Below are 27,167 nucleotides of genomic sequence, written 5' to 3' on the forward strand. Positions count from 1 at the left end.
CTGCCACACTTCTTTTGTAAAAAATAACTCAAATCAGTGTTTATTGTATAGTCTGTGTGAACGTTATAGCATCTACTAACTATGGAATATATGTTTGAAAACTGATCAATACTGATGTACTAACTGCCTCATCTCATTTCTTGAGGCCCTAAAATGCCAGGACAGTGTAAACACCCCCCCCCCCCCGCCAAATGACCCCTGTTTGGAAAGTAGACAGTCCAAGGCAGGAGCGGACTGACCATTTGGAAACTCGGGCACTGCCCGAGGGCCCGAGGTCAGTAGGGCGCCCCATGAGATGCCCCTGGTACCTTTTTCATAGGCTTTTTTGAGTTTGGGTAAGGATACAGTATTTATAAAGCGCCAATAGTTCGCTCAGCTCTGTACATTAGAAAGGGGGACAGAACATGTGACAGAACAACAACAATACAATGCAAAACATGAGGGGATCGAGGGCCCTGCTCTTTCGAGCTTACAATCTAGGAGGGAGGGGATGGTGGCACAGGAGGAGATAGCTGTGGGGGATGGGGTGGTAGGAAGAGTGGAGGAGGTTGGCAAGTTAGCAGGGGGTGGGGTAGGCTTCCCTGAAGAGATGGGTTTTCAGGGTGCGCCTAAAGGAGAGGAGAGTAGGTGATAATCTGATGGGTTGGGGCAGGGAGTTCCAGAGAATGGGTGACACCCTGGAGAAGTCCTGGAGGCGGGCATGGGAGGAGGAGACCAGGGAACTAGAGAGAAGGAGGTCTTGTGAGGAGCGGAGTGTGCGTGCTGGGTGGTACTTAGATATTAGGTCAGTGATGTAGTTCGGGGCAGTATGGTGGACAGCTTTGTACGTCAGTGTTAGGATTTTGAATTTGATCCGTTGCGCAATCGGAAGCAGAGGGGGGTGGCGGAAACAGAGGGGGGTGGCGGAAACGGAGCGGTTGGAAAGGTGAATGAGTCTGGCAATCGTATTCAGGATCGACTGAAGCGGGGATAGCCAGCGGTGAGGCAGGCCAGTAAGGAGGGAGTTGCAGTAATCGAGTCGTGATATGATGAGGGAGTGGATGAGCTGTTTAGTGGTTTCTGGGGTTAGGAACGTGTGGATTTTGGTGATGTTGCGGAGGTGGAGTCTGCACGAGCTTGTTAAAGATTGGACTTGGAGCTGGAAGGATAGGTTGGAGTCCAGATTGACACCAAGTACTCTGGCCTGCGGGCGGGTTTGATGGTGGCGTTGTTGGATGTGATGGAGAAGTCAATGGGGGGTGGTGTCCGGGCTGGGGGGAAGACAAGAAACTCGGTTTTGGACAGGTTCAGTTTAAGGAAGTGGAGCGACATCCAGTCTGATATGTCGCTCAGTAGGTGTGTGATTCGGGCGCAGACTGAGGTGGTGAGGTGGGGGGTTGAGAGATAGATTTGTGTGTCGTCGGCTTATAGGTGGTAGTTGAAGCCATGAGAGTGTATGAGTTGGCCAAGGGAGGAGGTGTAGATGGAGGGGAAGAGAAGGGGCCCGAGGACGGAGCCTTGAGGGACCCCAATAGAGAGGGGGAGTGAGGGGGAGGTGGTAGCATTATAGGTAATGCTGAAAGAGCGTTGTGACAGGTAGGATGAGAGCCAGGAGAGAGCAGAATCTCTGAGGCCAGGGGAGTGTAGTTTTTTTTTGAGGAGGGGGTGGTCGACTGTGTCGAAGGCCACAGAGAGGTCAAGGAGTAGGAGCATTGAATAGTGGCCATTAGCTTTGGTGGTTAGCAGGTTGTTGGAGAGTTTAAGTAAGGCAGTTTCCGTGGAGTGTAGGGGATGGAAGCCGGACTGTAGGGGATCGAGGAGGTTGTTGTCGTTGAGGTGAGAGCTTAGGCGGGTGTAGACTAGGCGCTCGAGGAGTTTGGATGTAAATTGGAGCAGGGAGATGGGTCTGAGGTTGTTCGGGTCATTGGGGTCCAGGGAGGGCTTTTTAAGTATGGGGGTGATGTGTGCATGTTTCAGAGGGGAGGGGGAAGTGCCGGAGGAGAGGGAGAGATTAAAGATGTGGGTGAGGGAGCGTAGGATGGAGGGGGAGGGAGGTCGTAGGAGTTGTGAGGGGATAGGGTCGAGGGGGCAGGTGGTGAGGCGGGCATCAAAGAGGATCTTGGAGACTTCCTCGATGGTAGTAAGGTCAAAGGTGCGGAGTGTTGAGGGGGCTTCAGTATGAGGAATGTGGGGTGGGGTGGAAGTGGAGGTCAGAGCAGTGGTGGGGTCGTGGGAAAGGGGTGATGAGGGGGTAGCTGAGTGAGGGGGAACGGGGTTGGAAGGAGTTTGAGCAGAGACAAAGTCCCTGCGGGTTATGTCGAGGGAGAGGGGGGATGAGGGGGTAGCTGTGTGAGAGGGGACGGGTTGAGAGGGCGTGTGAGTTGCGGCGATGTCCTTGTGAATTGTGTCAATCTTGCTTTTGAAGTGATTGGCAATCTCAAGGGCGGTGAGTGAGGTGCTGGGTGGAGGTGGGGGTGGCGACAGTAGAGAGTTGAAGGTGGAGAAGAGTCGTCGAGGACCGGAGGAGAGGGCCTTGATGAGGGTCAGGAAGTAGGCTTGTTTGGCTGTGTGGAGGGAGGAGGTGTAGGTGTGGAAGGCAGATTTGTAGCGGGTGAAGGCTTGTTGGGATTTGGTTTTGCGCCATAGTCGCTCCAGGGCACGACTGTGTCATTTGAGGGTTTTGGTGTGATCAGTCTGCCAGGGCTGGAGCGGTCGGGGTCTGATGTTGCATGTGGTTAAAGGCGCTAGTGAGTCAAGGGCTGTTGACAGTGCGTTGTTGTAGGCAGTCATAGCCAAGTCGGGGCAGGACAGGGGGAGGATGCTGTTGTGGAGTTGATCAGCTGCAGGGTGGAGGGGGGCAGTGTTAAGGTTGCGGAGGTTACAGCTGGTAGTAGTGTGACATTTGGAGGGGTAGGCGTTGGAGGATGAGGAGATAGAGAAGGTAATCAGGTTGTGGTCAGAGAGAGGGAAGAGGGTGTTAGTGAGGTTGTGGGGGGCGCAGCGGTTGGAGAAGACAAGATCAAGGATATTACCGTCGGAGTGGGTGGTGGATTGTATGCACTGTGCAAGTGCAAAGGAGGAGGTTAAGTGGAGGAGATGGGATGTGACCGGGTTGTCGAGATTGACAGGGATGTTGAAATTCCCAAGGCTGATGGTGGGTAGCTCAGAAGAGAGGAAGAAGGGTAGCCAGGAGGAAAAGTGATCCAGGAAGTGGGATATGGATCCCCATGAGTTGTCAGTCCGCCCCTGGTCCAAGGTATTTAATAAGAGGCATGGTGAGTTTTTAGAAGTTGTAATTTTTTAGTCACAATGTTTTGTTCACAAAGTTGTCATTTTAAGTTATTTCTCACACATAGGCATACTTAGAATTACACCCCAAAACACATTCTGCTATGAATATTGGGATACCACATTGTGGGAATATTTTAAAGCCTAGATGCACAAAGGGGCCCAAAATCTGAGGAGCATGTTTGGGCTTTCAAGGAGCATAGATTAACCTTTTGCCGCCCGCCCTATGGCCGAATGGCGGCCGGCAAATGTCATCAGCGTTCCGGGTGCACGCCATATGGCGTCCTCCCGCACATGTGCAGATTGTGCTCCTGCAGAGCTGTGCAGAGGCGCGATCTGTCACCGGCCGTGTACCTCGCACACGGCCGATGACAGATCTGAGTATCAGCCCCCCTTGCCGGTGCCATGTGACCTGCTGTGACCATTCACAGCAGGTCACATGACAGTTGTATACAATGGATGGCTTATTCATGCCATCCATTGTATACTAGTGTCTAGCTGTGAATGGTCACGGCTAATCACATGCACATGTCATGTGATTAGCTGTGGCCAAATCACAGCTAAGCACAAAAAAAAAAAACCCCTGAATGAATCGATGTCATTCAGGTAAATACTTGCTCATAGCAAAGTAATTCTTTGCTATAAGCAAACTGTGTAAAAAAAATAAATACTGATCACTTCCCCAAAGTAGTACAATATTACTATGGTAACATTGTACTACTTTGGTTATAGTGAAATATGAAAAAAAAATCTTAAAAAAAAGAAAAAATTTTTTATAAAAAATAAAAAAAAATATATATATATTTTTTTTTTTCATACTGTCACCAGTCAGTATCCCTGATCACCGCCATGCCAGTTATATGATGACGCCGTACTGCACTGGTGACAGTATGTAAAAAAAAAATAGTGAAACTAATTTTTTAAATTTTTTAATTTTCCGAAAAATTATGACAAAAAAAATACAACTTCAAAAAATTCACCATGCCTCTTATGAAGTACATCGGACTGTCTACTTTGCAAAAAGGGGTCATTTGGGGGATATCTGTACTGTTTTGACATTCTTGGACCTCAAGAAATTAGATTGGCTGTCAGTACTTCAGGATTGATCAATATTCAGATCTATACCATAGTTTGTGAACTCTATAACTTTCCTACAAACTAAAAAATACATCCTAATTTGGGTTATTTTCACCAAAGACATGTAGTAGAATACATCTTGGCCTAAATTTATGAAGAACAATTATTTATTTACAAACTTTTATAACAGAAACAAAGAAAAACGTGTGTTTTTTTCAAAATTTTTAGTCTTTTTTTGTTAATTTAGTAAAAAATAAAAACCCCAGCGGTGATTAAATACCCCCAAAAGAAAGCTCTAGTTGTGTGAAGAAAATTATAAAATTTTAGTTTGGGTACAATGTTGTATGATCGTGCAATTGTCATTCAAAGTGTGAGAGCGCTGAAACCTGAAAACTGGCCTGGGCAGGAAGGTGTAAAATTGCCCGTTATTGAATTGGTTAAGCATCGAATTTCCTGATTACATATCAGATTTTTAGATTTTCGTTTAGTTTGATGACACTTTAGCTGAGCAAAAAAACACTTATATAGAATCATAGAAAATGGCAGAAAAAAGATCAAGTGGTCCATCGAGTTTGTCCTTTTTTTTTAAGTTGTACATGCTTTTGTATTTTTTTTGTTTTTTTTAACTACATGCCACCCAGCCACTGTACATATACGGCGGCAGGGCGGCACTCGCAGGCAAAACCACATTTTAAAACTTGTATTTTGTAAACAAATAGGGGGCGCGCGTGAGGCGCGCCGCCGCCCTATCTGTCCCGCGGATCACCGCCGCAGATGTCAGTCGCTGGGTCACAGCCGCTCCTTAGCGGCTATGTCCCGGCGATCGGCGGCAAACAGTGACAGAGAGCACAGCTGCAGTAGCTGTGCTGTCTGTCACTTCCCTGTCAGCTCGAGGATGAGCTGATCGAGAAAGAACAGTTTCTCTTTCTCGATCAGCCTTGTCCCGCCCAGCACACACCCCCGCCCCCTAGTAAAACACTCCCCTCACTCCTATAACCCTTCCCTGCAAAATAAAGTTAACCCTTTCCTCCCCATTGCCATTAGTACAGTGTCAGTTTTTTTTTTTTGCACTGATCACTGTATTAGTGTTTTTGGGGATGTCAGTGACCCCAAGTCAGTACCCCCCAATGTCAGAATGTTTGCCGCAGTCCCGCCATAAGTCGCTGGTTGCTGCCATAAGTCCCTGATCGCCGCCATAATTCGCTGATCGCCGCCATTATTAGTATAAAAAAAACCTAAAAATCCCAGTATCTTTCCCGCCATTTGTAAACGCTATAACTTTCACGTAAACCAATTAAATTACACGTATTGGGTTTTTTTTTTTAGTGAAGACATGTCGCAGAACGCATTTTGGCAGAAATTTATGACTAAATTTGATTTTTGCATTTTTTTTTACTGTACATGTTATATAGCAAAAAGTCCAAAATATTGGTTTTTTTTCCTCAAAATTGTCAGCCTTTTTTTTTTTTATAGCGCAAAAAATAAAAACTGCACAGGCGATCAAATACCACCGAAAGAAAGCTCATTTTGTGGGGAAAAAAAGGATGTAAATTTCATTTATGTACCGTATTTCATGACCGCGCAATTGTCCGTTAAACTAGCGCAGCGCTGTATAGCAGAAAAATGGCGTAAATTGCAGTATTTATACCATAGTTTGTAGACGCTATAACTTTCACACAAAGCAATCAATATACACTTATTGGGATTTTTTTTGTTACCAAAAACATGTAGCAGAATACATTTTGGCCTAAATTTATAACCAACTTTGAGTTTACTATATATTTTTTATAGCTGAAAGTAAAAAATATTGTTTTTCTTCAAAATTTTTGGCCTTTTTTTGTTTATAACGTGAAAAATAAAAAGCGCACAGGCGATCAAATTACACTGAAAGAAAGCTCTATTTGTGTGAAAAAAAGGACTTAAATTTCGTTTGGGTGCAGCATTGCATGACCGCGCAATTATCAGTTGAATTAGTGCAGCGCCGAGTAGCAAAAAGAGGCCTGGTCATTAAGGGGGGTAAATCCTCTGGAGCTCAAGTGGTTAACTTAGTTTTCGAGTATAGATCTATGCTTGAAAGCATGTTTGAAACCACTTACTGATTGATTCACTACCTCTGCTGGAAGTCTATTCCAAGCATCAAACACCCTTTCAGTAAAATAATACTTTCTAAGATTAGTTTTAAACTTTCCTCCAGTTAGTTTGAGGTCATGTCCCCGTGTTCTTGATCTTGGCTTCATACTGAAAATGCTGCCCTCCTGCACCCTATTCTCCCCCTTCATGTATTTAAAGGTTTCACTCATGTCTTCCTTTTCCCTTCTTTCCTCCAGACGGTACATATTGAGTTCCTGAAGTCATCTACTCATTTATTTCCCCAGAGTTTATCACTTGTAAAGGGAGGAGGAGAGAGTACCAGGCAGGATCTCCTAGGATCATCATATAGGTAACCAAATCTTTCCTGCTGTCCTTGTAATCGTAGTGCTTGTTATCAGTGGCAGCTGCACTTCTGCGTTCTGGTTGTCAGCCTGCTGGCAGGAATGAACAGAAATCGCCTGGACAGGAGCTCCAATAATCCAGCCCGCCTCTAACAACCCCGTCCGAGAAGTTTGTGTGTGCAATAGAGGAAAGAAAGAGCCTGGTGAACTCCTATGAACATGAAATCATTGGAGTACAGATTACAAGTGGCCACTCCCTCCCTTCTGTACTGTCTGCTCTTTTATAAATAGCCTGCTAGTGTTGTATGTGTGATTTTGTGTGTGTGTGTGTGTACTGTACACTCCTTGGACTTTGTGCACAACTTCTGTTCCCTATACTCATTGCTCTGCCCATCTCTGCTCAGTGCCCATCGCCTGCCTGCTATGGAGCTGTCCACATCACCCTCCCTGGTGGCTTATGGCTCTGTCTGGCTCTTCTTCTCCCTCCTGGTTTTTTTCAAATTTTCCCATTCTGACATGGTCCTGACCCCAGCTCTGCTAGTATACTTCTTCCTGCTGGTGCTCTTTGAGTGGTTCTGTCACCTGTACCTCCCCATCCTGCTAGGAATGCTTCTGCTCAGTTCGGCATGCTGGTATGTTCTGAGCATCGTGTCCCCCAGGAAAATGCTCCCCGTGGCTGGGAAAGCCGTGCTGATCACAGGTAAGTGCTCTCCACACACTTCATTTATTAGGCTTGCAATACAAATTACAATCTCTCTACAATCAACTATAGATTACCAAAACTTTGTAACATGAGCACCTACCTATACTATCCAATCAGGCAGGCCCCTTGCACTACATATTTGTTGGTAGATTCGTATACTTTGTAATTCCATGGGCAACAGTATATCCTAAAGCATAATACCTTTTTTTATGTTTTATGGTATATATTATGTTTGATGATATACTTGCATGATTTATTAATTTCCCTGTGGGATGAATAAAGCATTCTGAATCTGAATCGGATTGGTTGCCTAAAAAGTCCCATGGAACTACAAAGTATACAGTTGGCATGGGGATGTTGGCAACAGTTTGCTTTATTTCCTATTCCTATGTTCAAGCTAGAGATTGTTGGTAGATCTAAAAGTGATTGTGCAATCAGTTTGGAACTTGTGTGGTGAGCTTTAGGCAGAAGAAGAGAGAAAAGTCTGCACTGCTGTTTTTACACATGAAAAATGGTTTAACTCAACTGTACTAAGTTTGCATTCTCTATCCTGATCATAAGGTGATAATTTAGGATTCAGGTGTCTGCATCCATATAGCCCATACCCTGCATGGTTGTAGTATTTAAACCTGCTATTTAAAAAAATGTCATGTTACTGTAATGTACATGAAACCCAATGTATGCACAGTACATTAGAACGTTTGTAATCAATGAACACACTGCACATGGCTTTGTATATATTCTTCAGCCAATCAAAAGAAAGTACTACAAGGGGCGTGACAGCCAAGTGATTCCAGTGCTCTGCTTGATAGACGACGAATAGGGAAAGTTGATTGGGTTGCGCTTGACAGCGATTCTACCCACTGAACGCAACATGGGGAATGATTTTTGAGGCAGCCATGAAGAAAAGTATCACCATTACAGCTGTGGCATGCGTAGAAGTGTGTAGTAGCTGGTTGCAGGTGGGTGGTCAGAAGGGGGGGGGGAGTAAAACAGCAGCTCAGTGTGAGGTTCCGCATGTGCGTTACGTTTTGAGTTTGCAGTCCATTTTTTGCCATTTATTTTTTTATTGGTGCATTTGCAGTGTGTTAATAATGTCTGTTGTAATGCATTTACGTGTGAAAAAATTCAGCATGCTGTACTTTTTAACCAGACATGACATCCCCACAATGGTGTAAACTAGGCTCATTGAAATATATTCATTTTGCTTTCATATGCATTTGTACTGTATTTAAAAACTTGTTTGACTGCATCTGATGTAAATGAGCCTAAGAAGATTATACAGTCAGACTATATCATAAGTGGTCACATTTTGGGTGAATGTAGCTGTCCAGATCATGAGATATCAGCATTTGCCAAGGGAAGTATCTTGACTATTACTGCCTACCTCTAATACAAGGTTTCTCAACCACAGTTCCATGGAACTCCAGAGGGGTTCCTTGTGCAATGAGCAATTTCTGCCTCTCTGACACCATTGATCTTTTCAGCAATCTATAAAGGGGTAATTCTTCCCAACGACTACAAGTATGAGGAGCATTCTTCCCACTGACCATCACACTAATGTATCATGAGCAGGGGCGGACTGACCATTTGGAAACTCGGAAACTGCCCGAGGGCCCAGGGTCAGTAGGGGGCCACATGAGATGCCCCTGGTACCTTTTTCATAGGCTTTTTTGAGTTTGGGCAAGGACACAGGGGCCCCATGATCCCCTATTGCCCGGGGGCCCCATGAGTTGTCAGTCCGCCCTTGGGCTGGACAGTATACAAGAGTCAGTAGGGTAGTGTACAGGGGGTCAGCAGTGTAGATGACAATGGTCAATATGAGTTGTACATATAGTCATTTTTAGCAGGGGTTCCCTGAGACCAGAAAGTAATTTCAAGGGATCCTCTGTGTTGAAAGGTGGAGAAAGGCTGTTCAAATATATATCAACTACAAGTTTTTTAAGTTCACTGGGCAATTAAATATATAAAACCGCTACACACAGCAACCAAACATTTCCAGTTTACTGTAAAAAAATTAGTGAAAGGAGTTCTGATCAATTGCCATGAGCACACTGGTCTTAGCTGTGGCCTATAGGATAAGTGTGCCCCAGATGATGGACAACTTCAGAACTGGCCAATTTCTGCTGGACAGGAATCTGTCTGAGCTACCTGTAGATGCCACTGGCCATTATTTTTGGATTTTAAGAGCAGACAAGTTGGAAAAACCTTGTCTGATGATAATTATTTTTACCAGATAAGCCACCACACAGTTTGTGTTTAGAGACCTAGCCAAAGACACAGGCACCTGAGGGTAGTTAGATTTTGCCATTCATGTGTCTATAGGCAGCTTGGACAACTTGTAGCAGCTTATGTAACATAAACCCACCGGCCACTTTATTAGGTACTCTTGTTCAATTGGTTGGTAACACAAATTGCCAATCAGCCAGTCACATGCAGCAACTCAATGCATTTAGGCATCTAGATGTGGTGAAGAGGACTTGCTGAAGTTCAAACTGAGCATCAGAATGGGGAAGAAAAAAACTTTGTGACTTTGAATGTGGCATGGTTGTTGGTGTCCGATGGGCCAATCTACTGGGGTTTTCACACACAACTTATATTGTAAAGCTCTGAGCAAACTGTTGGTCCTATATAAATCCTGTATAATAATAATAACCATCTCTAGAGTTTACAGAGAATGGCCCAAAAAAGAGAAAATATCCAGTGAGCGGCAGTTGTGTGGACACAAATGCTTTGTTGATGTCAGAGAAGAATGGGCAAACTGGTTCGAGGTGATAGAAAGGCAACAGTAACTCTTGTCAATATGGATCAAAATCTCTGAGGAAAGTTTCCAACACCTTGTTGAATCCATGCCACAAAGAATCAAGGCAGTTCTGAAGGCAATAGGGGGTTCAACCCGGTATTAGCAAGGTGTACCTAATAAAATGGCTGGTGAGTGTACATTGATGTAACAGGTTATTAAGTGTACATTTCTGGCACAGATGGAGATGAAAGTGGTATGAAATTCTGCCGTGTCAAGTTTACTGGTAGAAAGAATATTACTATTTTTACTAATTTTTTTGCCTAATTCCTTCTATTTTTGATTGTCGAGCAGGAGGGTGCCAACAGGGCCACCAAACATAGAATTATGTCCAGTTCCTCATGGATTTACTGTGTGTATGGCCAGCCTTAAGGACTAAATCAACAAGCTTTTGTTTGCTTGAAGCAGATCTCCTTTATAATTCTAATTTAAGGGAGTTCAAATGAAGATCAGAAGGAGGTCAAATGCACCTGTCAGTGAATTCTGAATGATGTCAAAAGTGTCTCAATCTGATGCCACCGACACAAGTCCAAAGCCGGTCAACACTGGTCCTTACAGTGCCTCTTTGTCAATCACAGACATTACAAAATGGACCAATGTCACTTTACTTTACATCCCTTATATTTACTATAATAGGTTAGTGCTGGACTACCAATGCCACAGATAAAACAGTCATTCTTCAGACTTTTTTTTTGTTTGTTTTGTTTGTTTGTGGCTGCAAGTTTTCTATTTCTGCTTAAACCTCCATGATAGACCAGCCTGATAGACTTTTGACTGTATGACTGCTATATACTTGGTCAACTCTTGTCACATGAAAAAGCTTGACCGAGTAAGTCATGTGTTTAGGATCACATTCTTCCAGTTAGGACAGACCCCTAAGTAATCCGTACTGCAAAGTCATTAGGTACAAATATTGGATTATTTAAAAGATTTCCTCTAAGTCATAACAATTAGGTACTAACTAGCCATCGTTTTAGGCTAGAAAGTTTAATGAAAGCTGATCTGCTGTGGATAATGCCCGGGGTGCTGTTATCTTAATTTATACTTTTTTTTTTTTTTCTTTGTTTTCCCCCTCTACTTTATTGGCCTCATCAAGAAGAAAAAAAAATTATGGACATTTTCACTTAGGGGTGTACTCACTTTTGTTGCCAGAGGTTTAGATATTAATGGCTGTGTGTTGAGTTATTTTGAGGGGACAGCAAATTTACACTGTTATACAAGCTGTACTCTCACTACGTCACATTGTAGCAAAGTGTAATTTCATTTCTTCAGTGTTGTCACATGAAATGATAGAATAAAATATTTACAAAAATGTGAGGGGTGTACTCACTTCTGTGAGATATATATAAGTATATATATATATATATATAGATAGATAGATAGATAGATAGATAGATAGATAGATCAGTTAAGTGGCAGAGGGGGTTGTTAGTAGTTTCAGCTGCTTTGGTGTTAATGAAATTAACAGCAGGTGCAGTAGATGGGCAACAATGAGACAATCCCCAAAACAGGAATGGTTTTACAGGTGGAGGCTGACATTTTTTTCCTTACTCATCTTTTCTGACTGTTTTTCACTAGTTTTGCATTTGGCTAGGGTCAGTGTCACTACCGGTAGCATGAGGAGAGACTTGGACTCTACAAAGTTTGTACAGGCAGTCCAACTCCTCCAGGATGGCACATCAATACATGTCATTGCCAAAAGGTTTGCTGTGTCTCCTAGCACAATGTCAAGAGCATGAAGGAGATTCCAGGAGACAGGCAGTTACTCTAGGACAGAGCTGTAGAAGGTCCTTAACCCATCAGCAGGACCGGTATATGCTCCTTTGTGCCAGGAGGAATAGGATAAGCATTAACAGATCCTTACAAAATGACCTCCAGCAGACCACTTGTGTGAATGTATCTAACCAATCGGAAACAGACTTCATGAGGGTAGCCTGAGGGCCCCACATCCTCTAGTGGGCCCTGTGCTCACTACCATAGAGCTCGATCAGCATTTGCCATTGGACACCACAATTGACAGGTGCACCACTGACACCCTGTGCTTTTCATAGATTTATTATTTATTTATTTCAGGTACTTATATAGCACCATCAATTTACACAGCGCTTTACATATATATATATATTGTACATTCACATCATTCCCTAACCCTCAAGGGGCATACAATCTAAGGTCCCTAACTTACATTCATACATATACTAGTGGCAATTTAGACAGGATCCAATGAACCTACCAGCATGTCTTTGGAGTGTGGGAAACCAGAGTACCTGGAGGAAACCCACGCAGGCACAGGGAGAACATGCAGACTCCAGGCAGGTGGAGCCGTGGCTGGGATTTGAACCAGCTACCCTAGTACTGCCAGGCAGAAGTGCTAACCATTTAGCCACTGTGCCACCCTAGATGAGATCAGGTTCACCCTGAGCACATGTGACAGACGTGAAAGGGTCTGCAGAAGCCATGAAGAACGTTATGCTGCCTGTAACATTGTTCAGCATGACTGTTTTGGTGGTTTGCCATTAATGCTCTGGGGAGGCATATCCATGGAGGGACGCACAGACCTCTACAGGCTAGATAATAGCACCCTGACTGCCATTAGGTATGAGGATTAAATCATTGGACTCATTGTCAGATCCTGCACTGGTGCAGTGGGTCCTGGGTTCCTCCTGTCAGGTATGCATACAAGCATGTGGGGGCCATACAAACTACTGAGTACCATTTTGAGTTGCTGCAGTGAAATTTCAGCTAAATAGACTAGCCTGCTGCATAATTTTTTCACTTTAATTTTTGGGGTGTCTGAATTCATTCCTCTGTAGGTTGATAATGTTAATTTCCATCAAACGATGGGGCATCTTTACGTTCCTAACACATTACCCAGTCCATATCAGTATAGATATCCAGCATGATATTTTTCCCCATTGAGATCTGATGTATTTTCAAAGTGTGTGTGTGTGTGTGTATATATATATATATATATATATATATATATATATATACAGTCAGGTCCATAAATATTGGGACATCGACACAATTCTAACATTTTTGGCTCTATACACCACCACAATGGATTTGAAATGAAATGAACAAGATGCGCTTTAACTGCAGACTGTCAGCTTTAATTTGAGGGTATTTACATCCAAATCAGGTGAATGGTATAGGAATTACAACAGTTTGCATATGTGCCTCCCACTTGTTGAGGGACCAAAAGTAATGGGACAGAATAGTAATCATAAATCAAACTTTCACTTTTTAATACTTGGTTGCAAATCCTTTGCAGTCAATTACAGCATGAAGTCTGGAACGCATAGACATCACCAGACGCTGGGTTTCATCCCTGGTGATGCTCTGCCAGGCCTCTACTGCAACTGTCTTCAGTTCCTGCTTGTTCTTGGGGCATTTTCCCTTCAGTTTTGTCTTCAGCAAGTGAAATGCATGCTCAATCGGATTCAGGTCAGGTGATTGACTTGGCCATTGCATAACATTCCACTTCTTTCCCTTAAAAACTCTTTGGTTGCTTTTGCAGTATACTTTGGGTCATTGTCTATCTGCACTGTGAAGCGGCGTCCAATGAGTTCTGAAGCATTTGGCTGAATATGAGCAGATAATATTCCCGAAACACTTCAGAATTCATCCTGCTGCTTTTGTCAGCAGTCACATCATCAATAAATACAAGAGAACCAGTTCCATTGGCAGCCATACATGCCCACGCCATGACACTACCACCACCATGCTTCACTGATGAGGTGGTATGCTTAGGATCATGAGCAGTTCCTTTCCTTCTCCATACTCTTCTCTTCCCATCACTCTGGTACAAGTTGATCTTGGTCTCATCTGTCCATAGGATGTTGTTCCAGAACTGTGAAGGCTTTTTTAGATGTCGTTTGGCAAACTCTAATCTGGCCTTCCTGTTTTTGAGGCTCACCAATGGTTTACATCTTGTGGTGAACCCTCTGTATTCACTCTGGTGAAGTCTTCTGTTGATTGTTGACTTTGACACACATACACCTACCTCCTGGAGAGTGTTCTTGATCTGACCAACTGTTGTGAAGGGTGTTTTCTTCACCAGGGAAAGAATTCTTCGCTCATCCACCACAGTTGTTTTCCGTGGTCTTCCGGGTCTTTTGGTGTTGCTGAGCTCACCTGTGCGTTCCTTCTTTTTAAGAATGTTCTAAACAGTTGTTTTGGCAACGCCTAATGTTTTTGCTATCTCTCTGATGGGTTTGTTTTGTTTTTTCAGCCTAATGATGGCTTGCTTCACTGATAGTAACAGCTCTTTGGATCTCATCTTGAGAGTTGACAGCAACAGATTCCAAATGCAAATAGCACACTTGAAATGAACTCTGAACCTTTTATCTGCACATTGTAATTGGGATAATGAGGGAATAACACACACCTGGCCATGGAACAGCTGAGAAGCCAATTGTCCCATTACTTTTGGTCCCTTAACAAGTGGGAGGTACATATGCAAACTGTTTTAATTCCTACACCGTTCACCTGATTTGGATGTAAATACCCTCAAATTAGAGCTGACAGTCTGCAGTTAAAGCACATCTTGTTTGTTTCATTTCAAATCCATTGTGGTGGCGTATAGAGCCAAAAATGTTAGAATTGTGTCGATGTCCCAATATTTATGGACCTGACTGTATATAATGCTATTTCTAGAAATAGAAAAACTATTCAATACATTGTGCCCAATGTAAATCCTGAAAATCTATTACTTTCTATTGGCTTAACATCAGGTGCAAGTCTGGCATTCTCACTTACTATGTACATAAGTAAAACACCCCAGAACACACATCTCAAATACCAAATAAAATAAGGTAGATACAAATGGCGGCAAATGGTGCCCAAGACACATATTGGTAGTTCCAGCTCTTGCAGATTACACATCCTGCTCCTTCTCTGCGAGGTCTCCTGAACATCATCAATTCCAGCTACACTTGTGTGGTCCTTCTGCCTCAGCGATTTTGAGCCTTGCCTTCTGTTAGTTTTGTGAGTGTAATACATTCATTATTTTATTTTCAAAATACCTTTTGTTTTTAAACATACTACACTATATGCCTTCGCATTGGTCTCTCTTCTCTGTTCACTTCCCATGAACTACCAATGTAAGGGACATTCTTCTCAATGACCACCAGTGTAATGGAGACCTTTTCTACTGACCACCAATCCAAAGGTGGTAAATCTCTGTGGACCACCGATTCAACATAGCACTTCATTGACCAACAATATAAGGGGCACCACACTGATCACCAATGTAAGGGGCATTCTTCCCACTGACCAACAGTGTAATAGGGACCTTCTCCACTGACCACCAATCTAAAAATGACATTCTCTGTGGACCACCAATTCAACGTTGCACTTCTCTGACCACCAATATAAAGAGGCACTTTACTGATCACCAATGTAAGAGGGCATGTTTTCACTGACCATCAATGTGGAGGAGCAGCACCATTTTCATGTTCTGCATTTCTTTTCTTTGTTATTTGTTTCAGTGTTCCTAAGTACGCCACATCCTTATCCTTGTATGTAACCCTATATTCACAACTTACAATTCATGGTAATGTTAGGTGAACTCTAGATATATTAATTATCAGCAGGGGTTTCCTAGGACCTAAAAGATAGTTCAAGGGTTCCACTGTGTGAAAAACATTGAGAAAGCCTATCCTAGATGGAAGACCATATATCATGTGTATTTATATAGAACCATCATATTACACAGCACATTTATTTATTACAGGTACTTATATAGTGCTATCAATTCTACCAGCATGTCTTTGGAGAGTGGGAGGAAACCCACACAGACAACATGCAAACTCCAGGCAGGTAGTGCCATGGTTGGGATTCAAACCACCAACCAGGGGCGGACTGACCATTTGGGAACTTGGGCACTGTCCGAGGGCCCGGGGTCAGTAGGGGGCCCCATGAGATGCCCCTGGTACCTTTCATAGGCTTTTTTGGGTGTGGTTTGAGTGTGGGCAAGGACACAGGGGCCCCATGATCGCCTATTGCCCAGGGGCCTCATGAGTTGTCAGTCCGCCTCTGCCACCAACCCTAGTTCTAACCACTTAGCCACTGTGCTGCCCACATTCTTGTTCACATCAACCCTTGTGCTCCAATCTAATGTCCCTACTAGCGTCAGTTTGGAAAGAGACCAATTACTACTGTGATAATGAATTTTATTAGGCTGACAAAGGCGTATCGACTCACATTTTTTCGTGAAATGGTAAGTTTACCACTAAGCCAGTATTCTTTGTTCATATTTTTCATCAGGCCAACAGCATCATATAGTAAAAAGGCCATTTTGCAGGGAGCAAAGGGCAATCTTAGGTACAGAATGGCTATATTGCTGTTGATTGAAGAGAACATAGGGGGAAGGAATAAATAATGTTGCTCTAAAGTTGTATAGTAGAACTATGAACCCCAGACCCATATCATCAGATAGAAAAATGTTGTACTGCAGCAGAGCTCTAAGCCTTTAAATGCTCATGGCTAAAATCTGATGCTTTGCAGAAAGGATCAGATTTTCTTTAAAATTGACCACTCCAGCATCTAAAGCTCACCTTTCCTTTTCTCACCATTCAATGCCGGACATTAAGCTCCGTTCACACCTGAGCAGCACCTGCAGCTCCACTTTTTTTTTGCATTGTTGGAGTAGCACCATTCATTTTGAATGGGCATCTCTCCACTGCAATAACATGCCAGAGAAGCTCATGCACCAAATTTTGGCACTGAACCAAGCATGTTTGGTGCTGTGTATTTTGCCACAATTTTTGTGCGTTTTGTTACACAACAATCGTGGCAAAATTGCACCACATTTGGGGTGCCACTAAGAAATAATGGCACTGAATTTGCGTCACGTTTTACTGCAATTCTGGAATCGCAGACAGAATAGTACGATTCTGCCTTCTACTCCAGTCCGCTCAGGTGTGAAGAGAAGGAAAGAGAGTACTGTGAAAGCTCCATGTCTCTTGTGGCAGCCAATCATTAAGCACCAGCACTATCACATTAGAGAAAGGGGAGGGAGTTATGTGATCCTCCTACCTGGAAGTACTGGATATTTGTCTTCTTTCCTTGCAGTGTACAAATCGGTTGGAGTTGGGGGAGTGAAGGTAAAGTGAACACTGTACATACAGGAGGAGGAGTGGGCATTACGGTGAACCTGTTGCATTGTGCTGTCACCCACATTTGTCAGTAGATTATCTGCCATCAGTGACTCATTATCAGGTTTATTTAATAAGGCAGTGCAATCACTTTGTACAAAGTGCAGCAAAACATGGCAAACAATTAGAACTTATGTAAAAACTGAAACCTGATAAGTTGCTGTGAGTAGCTTCCCCCTGCCCAACAGTGTTTCAATTTATTATTTATTATTTAAAGTGACTCCATCATGACAAAAAATATGGGATCTGCCCTCCTTGAAAATGCTAGCTATATGGCTGTCTGACTTTTTTTTTGTCACCCAGTCTCAAACAAGGATGAGTGTCAGAATTCCTTTTCTCTATGCCTATTCCAGGTCAGTGACTTAGAAGACATTAATGTAGTAGTAAACTCCTTTAAGAAAAAAAATGATGGTTCAAAGTAATTCTAAAGGTTGTTTTTTTTTTGTTTTGTTTAAAAAGAATGGTTTTGCACAGAGCAACCCGGATCATCTTCTTTTTGGGTCACCCGCCAGTGGTCTTGGCTTCTCCCCCGACTGAGTGCTCCTAATAACAAGCTTCTTGCTATGAGGGCGCTCGAGCTCCCTCCTGAGCCATGCTCCTGTGAATGGCCATTGCTGGGTCAAGATTGGGCTCTGGTAAGTATAAGGGGCTGAGGATGAAGCTGCACCCCAAAGGATTTTTACCTTCATGCATAGAATGCATTAAGGTGAAAACTTTCTGCAATTTAAACCACTTCACGCTGACGGTACACAAATATACAGCCTCTTGGTGACACTGAGCGGCCGCATATTTGCATACCATTTGTAAACAAACATGTGCTGAAAGCGTGTGCCTTGCACGGAAAGGTCCCAATTTCTCCTTGCGATCGGGACCTTTCTGATCATGTGACTGCCATGACAGTCAATCACGGTAGTCACATGACCCTAAGCCCAGACCCACCTCCTGGCGTCAGAAACCCCTTAAAGGGCAGGGAGGTTCAGCATGGGGGGGGGGTTAAGCCATAAAGTGCTAGCCATCCAGCGGTACAACGTTGCTGCTGTCAGCACTTCTATCTTCACCTGGTCTTCCTACCGGGCTCACGGGTTCCAGCCATTTGAATGCACATGTGCGTGGGAGTCATGACCACAGTACAGCACCCTTAATTAATGCATACTCTGTGAGCTATCAATTCAGAGGGCAGTGCGCATGTGCCGGTAACGTCACCGACGGCTTCCAGTGTGAATGTTTCCTAAACACCGCAAGTTTAGGAGAGGTCAGCAATGGTAGCCCACTTTATTTTCTTATAATAGAGTTGCATGAAGAAGCTTGTATATGCAATAAAGTATATGCCATGAGGTAGGACACCCTACACAGCTAGCAATTTGAAGAAATTGGAAGAAAGCAACTATAGGGGGTTTTGATACATAATCTATTGCTACTCTTAGTGTGTTATTTTTTACACAATAAAATGGTATTATGGGAATTGTCTAAACTAAGCATGACTTGCTGCAAACATGGTAAATGCCATGAACCTAAGCGTAGATGATCTCAGAAACTCACTAAGCAATTCACTGTATGGCCCTGTTAAAACCCTGTTAAAATGTGTTCTTCCAAAAGTTCTTTAATTACATACTGATACTTTGGCCAATATTTCTTACAATGACACTGTAAAAATACATTCTAAAATGACTTAACCCTTTCACCATTCCTATGTTTCATCGCAGCTCTCTGTATCTTTATGAGACCCTGGTGAGCTATGTTTAGCCACTACAACAGATGAAATCTTTAGCTGCCTGGCTTTGAATAGTAGGGGCAATGTTCCAACATCAGCTTCATAACTCTTACATAACTGTTATCTCTCAAGAGAATTAAGACCTTTTTTTGTAACACATGCTGAAAAGGAAAATAGAAATAAAATAGAAATAAGACATGCTATAAAACCAGAAGGCTCAGTAGATTTGGGTTTGTACACTCCTGCTTAGCTGGCCAAGAACTTTTATGTGCCCCACTGGAAATCTAGGGAGAGCGAGAGGTTTGGCTGTTAAATCAAATCTCTAGAAGTTTATGCATGATGCCTGCTCTGAGCATTTCTGTGTTTCTTTAGAGTAGGCAGTGTGCTTTTAAAAGGTCATTTGAAAGCTACTTATATGTATGTGAATGTGATCAGCAAAATGTAAAATACTTATTACTAACTTAAGCAGGGGTTTTCAAATCTTAGATGCTATTTGGAGTTTTACATTTGAAGTTTTGGTATGGCAATTATTACATAGTTCAGCTTGGACCAATGTAAGTATGGATGTACCATACCTGTGGGATCCACGTGACAGCTGGAAATCACTGTAGTAGGCATCTCCACTACAGTGACTGTTGCTAGCTTCCAGGTCCCTTGCCAGACAGCTGCCCCACTGATAACCGAACACACTCCATCTCATCCAGTCAGTGTTCTCTTATGTTTTACTTAAAGTAATTAAACATGAGATGAAAGCAGAAGCAAAAAAGTTTCCAACACCAGATCAGTTTATGTTATTCACATGGGCTTTTCCAAGGTTCCCTCCTATAGGACAGCAAACAAAAAATTGCTCTTCATACTTACCTCAATTTTCCTTTCCTGATGAGCTCAATGACAACACACATATAGATAGCACTTGCCCACTCCCAACACTAGCAGCATCCTAACTCGTACATTTTAGTCTACCCAAAGCCTGGTGTTATGTAACTAATTCCCTGTAACAGAATGGGAAGGTTTGGCTGCTTGTTGGGAAAGGAAAAGTGCCATAGGTATAAGGAACAACTTTCTGTTTTCCTAGATGGGTCCATGTCAGCACACACATGGGAAATAACTGGCCACACAGGGAGGGAATGCTGAAAAGTTTTATTAACGGATAGAGGCAGACGTGATAATCTTTTGCCAAAAATCTGCGGTAGTTAACGCTGCTGGTTCCACACAATGGTATGAAATGAAGGTATGGATAGAACATCATGTAGCTGCATGCAGATTGTTTCAGGTGAGTCTCGACATGCTGCTGCCTAAGATGCCTAGTAACTCCTGGTGGAGTGTACCATTACTCCCTCCAGCACTGCCAACCCCTTGAACCTGTAGTCTAACACTGTGGTCTTCACCATATAAGAGGCTATGTCTCTGCTTGAAGCTCTAGAGCCTTTATTTGTCCCTGCTGGGATGAAGAAGAGATGATCTGATGTCAGCCATAGCATCAACATTAGAGTTATGCCAGCACCTCAATGGCTAATTTCCTGACTGCCTCCAATTAGAAACATAGGTGAAACTATTGGCTTCTTCATGTGAAACTTGGAAGCAACTTTAAGGGTGATTCCCAACATAGGGAACAGTTCCAATCCTGTATGCCAGGAAGGATCTGAAGTGCTCTTTAAACCCAAGCGCTGTAATCTCAGAGACTCTTCTGGCCAATGTAACTGCCACCAAAAAGGCCATTTTCATGGTAAGGTGCCAGAGAGACATACCTTCCTAAAAAAAAGAAGGCCTTTTGGAGGCCTCAGTTTTAGAATACCAGGCTTAGGGTGGACTCAGATTTATGAGTTACTATCCTTTTAGTGCAGGGTCTGGGCAGGGCCTACCCATAAGTGTGCTGACATGGAGCTGTTAGAGAAAATACCTTTAACCTGACAAAATGGCAGGTATTAAATGATGACCATCCTATTTGATTGGTTGGGCTGACACAACATATTGCTTAAAATGTGATATAGAAAACATAAATATGTCCATTTTAACCTAATGAGTGTAATTTAAGTGAAAACTAGGTAATATTGCTTTTTGAGTTACAGGGTTCTGTTTTTGGTAATCTCACATGCAGACCAATGCATAAGTACATCATCACTTGTTTATGGAATGCAGTTACAACCATGTTCTTGAGTTCATTGGTCTTTCTGCCAGTGTAATCTGGCAGTATTTTATATCTGTTCTTTGAACGCAATTACAGGTGGATGGCCTTGGAATCTATGATATTTGACATGTTTATTGAAACCGCACAGTGTACAGTATATAATAGTATTGTCTGTTTTATAATAGCCACAGAGTTTGTTGCCCTACTTGAAATATTACCTAAAGGAAGCCTAGCATGCAAGGATGTACTATGAACTGCATTGTAGTTAATGAGGATTTCATGGTGCAGAACAGGTGGAGTACTGGAATTTAAAGGTTACAGTTCAGGTTTCCTAGTTTACAAGATTGTTCAGATGTGGGAGTATCATGGTTGAAGAACGAGCAGGGAGAATTTACAAAGGCAGGTGCAGCAGAGACAGAAAAAGGACAGAATGAAACTAGATTAAAATATCAAATTCAAGCTTTTTTGGATTCCCCATCTCCCACAAGAAGAACAAATGCTATGCTAGTTTAAAGCATATTTCTGACTACAATCCACACCTCACATAAATCAACAGGGCATGTAAGCATTATGATATTGTGTAATTGTCTTTGACTGCAGTACACATTCTAGGCAGTGTGGCTTCTGGCTTTCAGGAGAATCGTGGGTATTTCAAGTCATTAGAGACTACAGAGATCATGTTGTCTTCAGTCAACGCCCTAGCCAGGAAGCAGATCCTGTGTCACAAGCAAGATACATTTATAATTATCAACTATATGTAGAATAAGATTTTTTAAACTTTTTGTTACATTGATAGAATTGAATAATACACTGATCTATTGCACAAGCATATCTATTATTCAGTGTTTTTGTTTATATATAAGAGATGCGGTTGTTGTAAAATGTGTATACATTCCAAATACATTTTTCACAGTATATTCTGTAAATCCATATCTCTTAATTTAATATGTGGGCTTTGTATCCCTCATAATGGTTTTGTTTAACTGCTCCTTCACACAATGCAAATTTATGAGCTGGCTGAGTCAGTACAAACAATGCACTCCCTAAGTGGTTGAAGTCTTTTCACAATAGTTGTAAAGCATGGAATCTTGAGTACATTTGGGGTTTGTTTAGACTTCTGGTTGGGAGGTGGGGAGGGGGAAAGGGGGAGAGGGAAAGACAGGTAAGGGGGAGGGCAAATTAAAAAACATTAAGCAAACAGGCAGATAGTGCAAACTTAACACACCCGCAAAGTAAATTCACCAAGTATTATACCATAAGACCCTGCGCCTCCACCCACGCAGCCCATATTCTATCAAATTTAGCTGGACAGGTACGGCTCATTTATATGTTGAAATGGAAACTGTCTACCCCGCCGATGATCTCGGGTTGGAAGTCGGCAATTAACCACATGCCGCCCAGCCACGGTATAGATACGGCGGCAGGGCGGCACGGCTGGGCAAAACCACATTTTAAAACGTGTTTTTTGTAAACAGGTAGGGGGCGCACGCGAGGCGCGCCGCCACCCTACCTGTCCCACCGATCACAGTCGCGGATGTCAGTTGCCGGGTCACAGCCGGTCCTTACCGGCTATGTCCCGGTGATCGGCGGCAATCCCTGACAGAGAGCACAGCTGCAGTAGATGTGCTTTCTGTCAGTTCCCTGACAGCTCGAGGACAAGCTGATCGGGACAGAAGAGTTTCTCTCTCCCGATCAGCGGTTTTCCCTGCAGTACACACCCCCGCCCCCTAGTAAAACACTCCCCTCACACAGATAACCCTTTCCCTGAAAAATAAACTTAACCCCCTCCTCCCCAGTGCCATTAGTACAGTGTCAGTGTTTTTTTTTTTTGCATTGATCACTGTATTGGTGTCACTGGGGATGTCAGTGACCCCAAGTCAGTACCCCCCAATGTCAGAATGTCCGCCGCAGTCCTGCCATAATTTGCTGATCGCCGCCATAAGTCACTGATTGCCGCCATAAGTCGCTGATCGCCGCCATTATTAGTATAAAAAAAACCCTAAAAATCACAGTATCTTTCCATTTGTAAACGCTATAACTTTCACATAAACCAATTAATTTACACGTATTGGGTTTTTTTTTTAGCAAAGACATGTCGCAGAATGCATTTTGGCAGAAATTTATGACTAAATTTGATTTTTACATTTTTTTTTACTGGACATGTTTTATAGCAAAAAGTCCAAAATATTGTTTTTTTCCCTCAAAATTGTCAGCCTTTTTTTTTATAGCGCAAAAAATAAAAACCGCATAGGCAATCAACTACCACCAAAAGAAAGCTCAATTTGTGGGAAAAAAAAGGATGTAAATTTTATTTATGTGCATGACCGCGCAATTGTACGTTAAACTAGCGCAGCGCTCTATAGCAAAAAAATGTCGTACATTGCAGTATCTATACCATAGTTTGTAGACACTATAACTTTCACACAAAGCAATCAATATACACTTATTGGGATTTGTTTTACCAAAAACGTAGCAGAATACATTTTGGCCTAAATTTATAACCAACTTTGAGTTTACTATAGTTTATATTTTTTATAGCTGAAAGTAAAAAATATTGTTTTTCTTCAAAATTTTTGGCCTTTTTTTGTTTATAGCGTGAAAAATAAAAAGCGCACAGATGATCAAATACCACCAAAAGAAAGCTCTATTTGTGTGAAAAAAAGGACGTAAATTTCGTTTGGGTGCAGCATTGCATGACCGCGCGATTATCAGTTGAATTAGTGCAGCGCCGAGTAGCAAAATGAGGCCTGGTCATTAAGGGGGGTAAATCCTCTGGAGGTCAAGTGGTTAATGGTGCACTGCCTCTGTATAAACTTACTTATGTAAGTTTATACAGAGGAAGTGCACCATTAATTCCCGACTTCCGACCCGAGATCATCGGTGTGGTAGACACTTTCCATTTCAACAAAATTTCTCTTCTAGCATAATAGAGAGAATAGAAGACAAACAATTTAGTATGCTTACACGCCTCCACAAGGTCCAGGAGACCCAACAACACAATCAGCAGGTCCATTGAAATAGACAGTTTACCAACAGCGTTAATAGTAGCCATTACTACGGCCCAACAGGGATGTAGCTTTGTGCATTCCCAAAACATATGGTGAAACGTTCCCACCGCAATATCACAACGAGGACACATTGCCGATCTTTCAGGATATATCGCAGCCAGTCACTGCGGTGTGTTTCACCTTCACACTCCTAATCCCCAAAGGACAACCCCAAATTAGCCCTTAAAAGAGTGCAGCCCCTATATCCTAACTATTTCATCACAAGAACTCGTGCCAATGAAGAGGTGGGGGTGCATGGCTGACATGGGAAGGCTCAAGGAAAGAAAAATTATAGTAAATATAACGTTACAATTTTCCATAATCCTGGACTTTCTCATACCACCCTCTTATGGGATGTACTAGTGTTAATCAGGAAAGGAAAATATATCAAATCACATGGGAATGATGCAGGAAATTTAAATAAATAAAGAGCAGCAGAAAAGACCAAGATCCCCAGTGAATCAAAAGATCCAAATCTGATTCCCAATTGGAATGACAAAAGAAAGTGATGGGTGTGCTCTAAATCACCATCCTACAGATTTTCTTCACAGGAACCTTGGCATAGCTTGCTCACAAGCAGGTATGAGTGAGTGCAAATTTCTGAAGTAGAAGAAAGACCCAGAGACATGTAGGCCGCCTTGATGGTTCTCATTATTCAAGTAAAAATTCTAGGTGGAGCTGCTGTACCTTTTCTAGAGGCAAAATGAAACGACTTTCATCATGTCTGAAAGACAATGATCTCCCCAAATACTCAGACTGTGAAAAAGATAAAGCTTAGACCATTTCTGTTCATCTTCTGGTAGTTCTGATGAGCTAAATGCTGACAGCTCTGTCCCCCAGTTGACATGTAATGGGGATGATAACTTAGCCAGAAGGTGGAAACTGGCCTCAGAATTATTCTATCAGGAAATCTACAACAGAATGGCTGCTTTGCAGAAAAGGCATGCAGCTCTAAAACTCACCTTGTTTAGACTATTGCATCTAGGATTCCCAACTTAAGAAGCCATATACAGGTGAAACTCGAAAAATTAGAATATCGTGCAAAAGTTCATTTATTTCAGTAATGCAACTTAAATGGTGAAACTAATATATGAGACTGTGGGATTACTGTGCTTGATTGGCCAGCAAACTCGCCTGACCTGAACCCCATAGAGAATCTATGGGGCATTGCCAAGAGAAAGATGAGAGACATGAGACCGAACAATGCAGAAGAGCTGAAGGCCGCTATTGAAGCATCCTGGTCTTCCATAACACCTCAGCAGTGCCACAGGCTGATAGCTTCCATGCCACACCGCATTGAGGCAGTAATTGCTGCAAAAGGGGCCAAACCAAGTACTGAGTACATATGCATACTTATACTTTTCATAGGTCCGATATTGTTCTATGTACAATCCTTGTTTTATTGATTGCATGTAATACTCTAATTTTCCGAGATTGTGGATTTGGGGTTTTCATGAGCTGTAAGCCATAATCCTCACAATGATGAAAAATCACGACTTGAACTATCTTTCTTTGCATGTAATGAGTCTATCTCATATATTAGTTTCACCTTTTAAGTTGCATTACTGAAATAAATGAACTTTTGCACGATATTCTAATTTTTTGAGTTTCACCTGTAGAACAAGTTCAAACCAGACCAAAGGAAGATACCTTAACCTCCCTGGCGGTATGATTATTTCAGATTTTTGGTGCTGAAAGCGGTACCATTTTTTTGCATGGAAATATGTATTTTTTTTATTGTAGGCTGTAATTTTTAGGAAAAACTCACTGAAATCTGTTCGAACAAGAGTCTAGTAAACATCCCGGGTATGATAAAATTTGAAACACAAAATCATAAATTATAATTTAATAAATAATCATAAAAATAATAAAAAATTTAATTCAATAATATAATCAAACCAAAAACACTGAAATGTGAAATAGAGCGCCAAGTTCGCACATTGCCGAGCTCAGTCGCAAAATCGTTTTCAGTTTCTGATGACGAATTTCCCCCACGAATCATTATCACTCAATTCTGTAAGTGGTTCTGATTTACTATCGCTGTTCTCTAGCTGGTCTAAACCGCTTTTGACCTAAAGGGACACTTTTTGGACGCCATGGACATTTCTCAGTTTCCAGGCAGAAAGAACACAAAATGCAGGCAGGGCGCAGGACAAAGCACTAGGGACAATATGTATGTGAAATAGGTTGAAACAGCAATGTTTTACTGTGTAAAATGAAAAAAAAAAAAGACATTTTTTAAAATTTTTAAATTTCCCGCCGCCGGCGGCGGCGGCGCCCGTACGTCCCGACGTCACAGGGACAGGACACAGAAGCCGGATGCCGGCATCGGCCGGAGGAGATGGCCGGGGACGCTGCAGGGGACACATCGTGGGAGCGCAGGGTAAGGTAAGTGAAGAACACATGCCGGAGCAGCGCCGCATGGTATTCCCGAGTGTAGCTCGGGGTTACCGCTTTTGGTACTGAAATGTTACCCCGAGCTACACTCGGGAATACCGCCAGGGAGGTTAACCACCTCCCGCCCGCCATATAGTCCAATGATGGGCGCATCGGATCACCGATCCACGGAAAGAGCCGAAGATGTCGGCTCGGTCATGTGATCAGCTGTGTCCAATCACAGCTGATCACATGTAAACAGGGAAATGCCGGTTATCTGCATTTCTCTCTTCTCGAGCTGTCACGCTGAAAGAGGAGAGGAGAGCCGGTAATCGGCATTCCGCGGAGGGGACATGTACACTGATCATCAGTGTGCCCTGATGATCAGTGTAGCCCCAGAAGTGCCACCTGTCAGTGTCCATCAGTGCCAGCTGTCAGTGCTGCTCAGTGCCACCTGCCAGTGCCA

General features: G+C 42.7%; 1 protein-coding gene across 1 annotated transcript in view; it reads left to right on the forward strand.

The window, feature by feature from the left end:
• The first annotated feature begins 7,110 nt into the window (after positions 1–7,110).
• Positions 7,111–27,167, forward strand: part of HSD11B2 (hydroxysteroid 11-beta dehydrogenase 2) — a 77,089-nt gene continuing 57,032 nt past the window's right edge. The window contains exon 1 of the mRNA XM_089692846.1: positions 7,111–7,476. Coding sequence (XP_089548972.1) covers positions 7,200–7,476 — 277 coding nt within the window. The 5' untranslated portion in view covers positions 7,111–7,199. The remainder of the gene's footprint in view (positions 7,477–27,167) is intronic.

The sequence above is a fragment of the Staurois parvus genome, unplaced genomic scaffold, assembly GCF_062004578.1.
Source record: "Staurois parvus isolate SC_StPar_1 unplaced genomic scaffold, SC_StPar_1.0 ptg000607l, whole genome shotgun sequence".
Classification (NCBI taxonomy): domain Eukaryota; kingdom Metazoa; phylum Chordata; class Amphibia; order Anura; family Ranidae; genus Staurois; species Staurois parvus.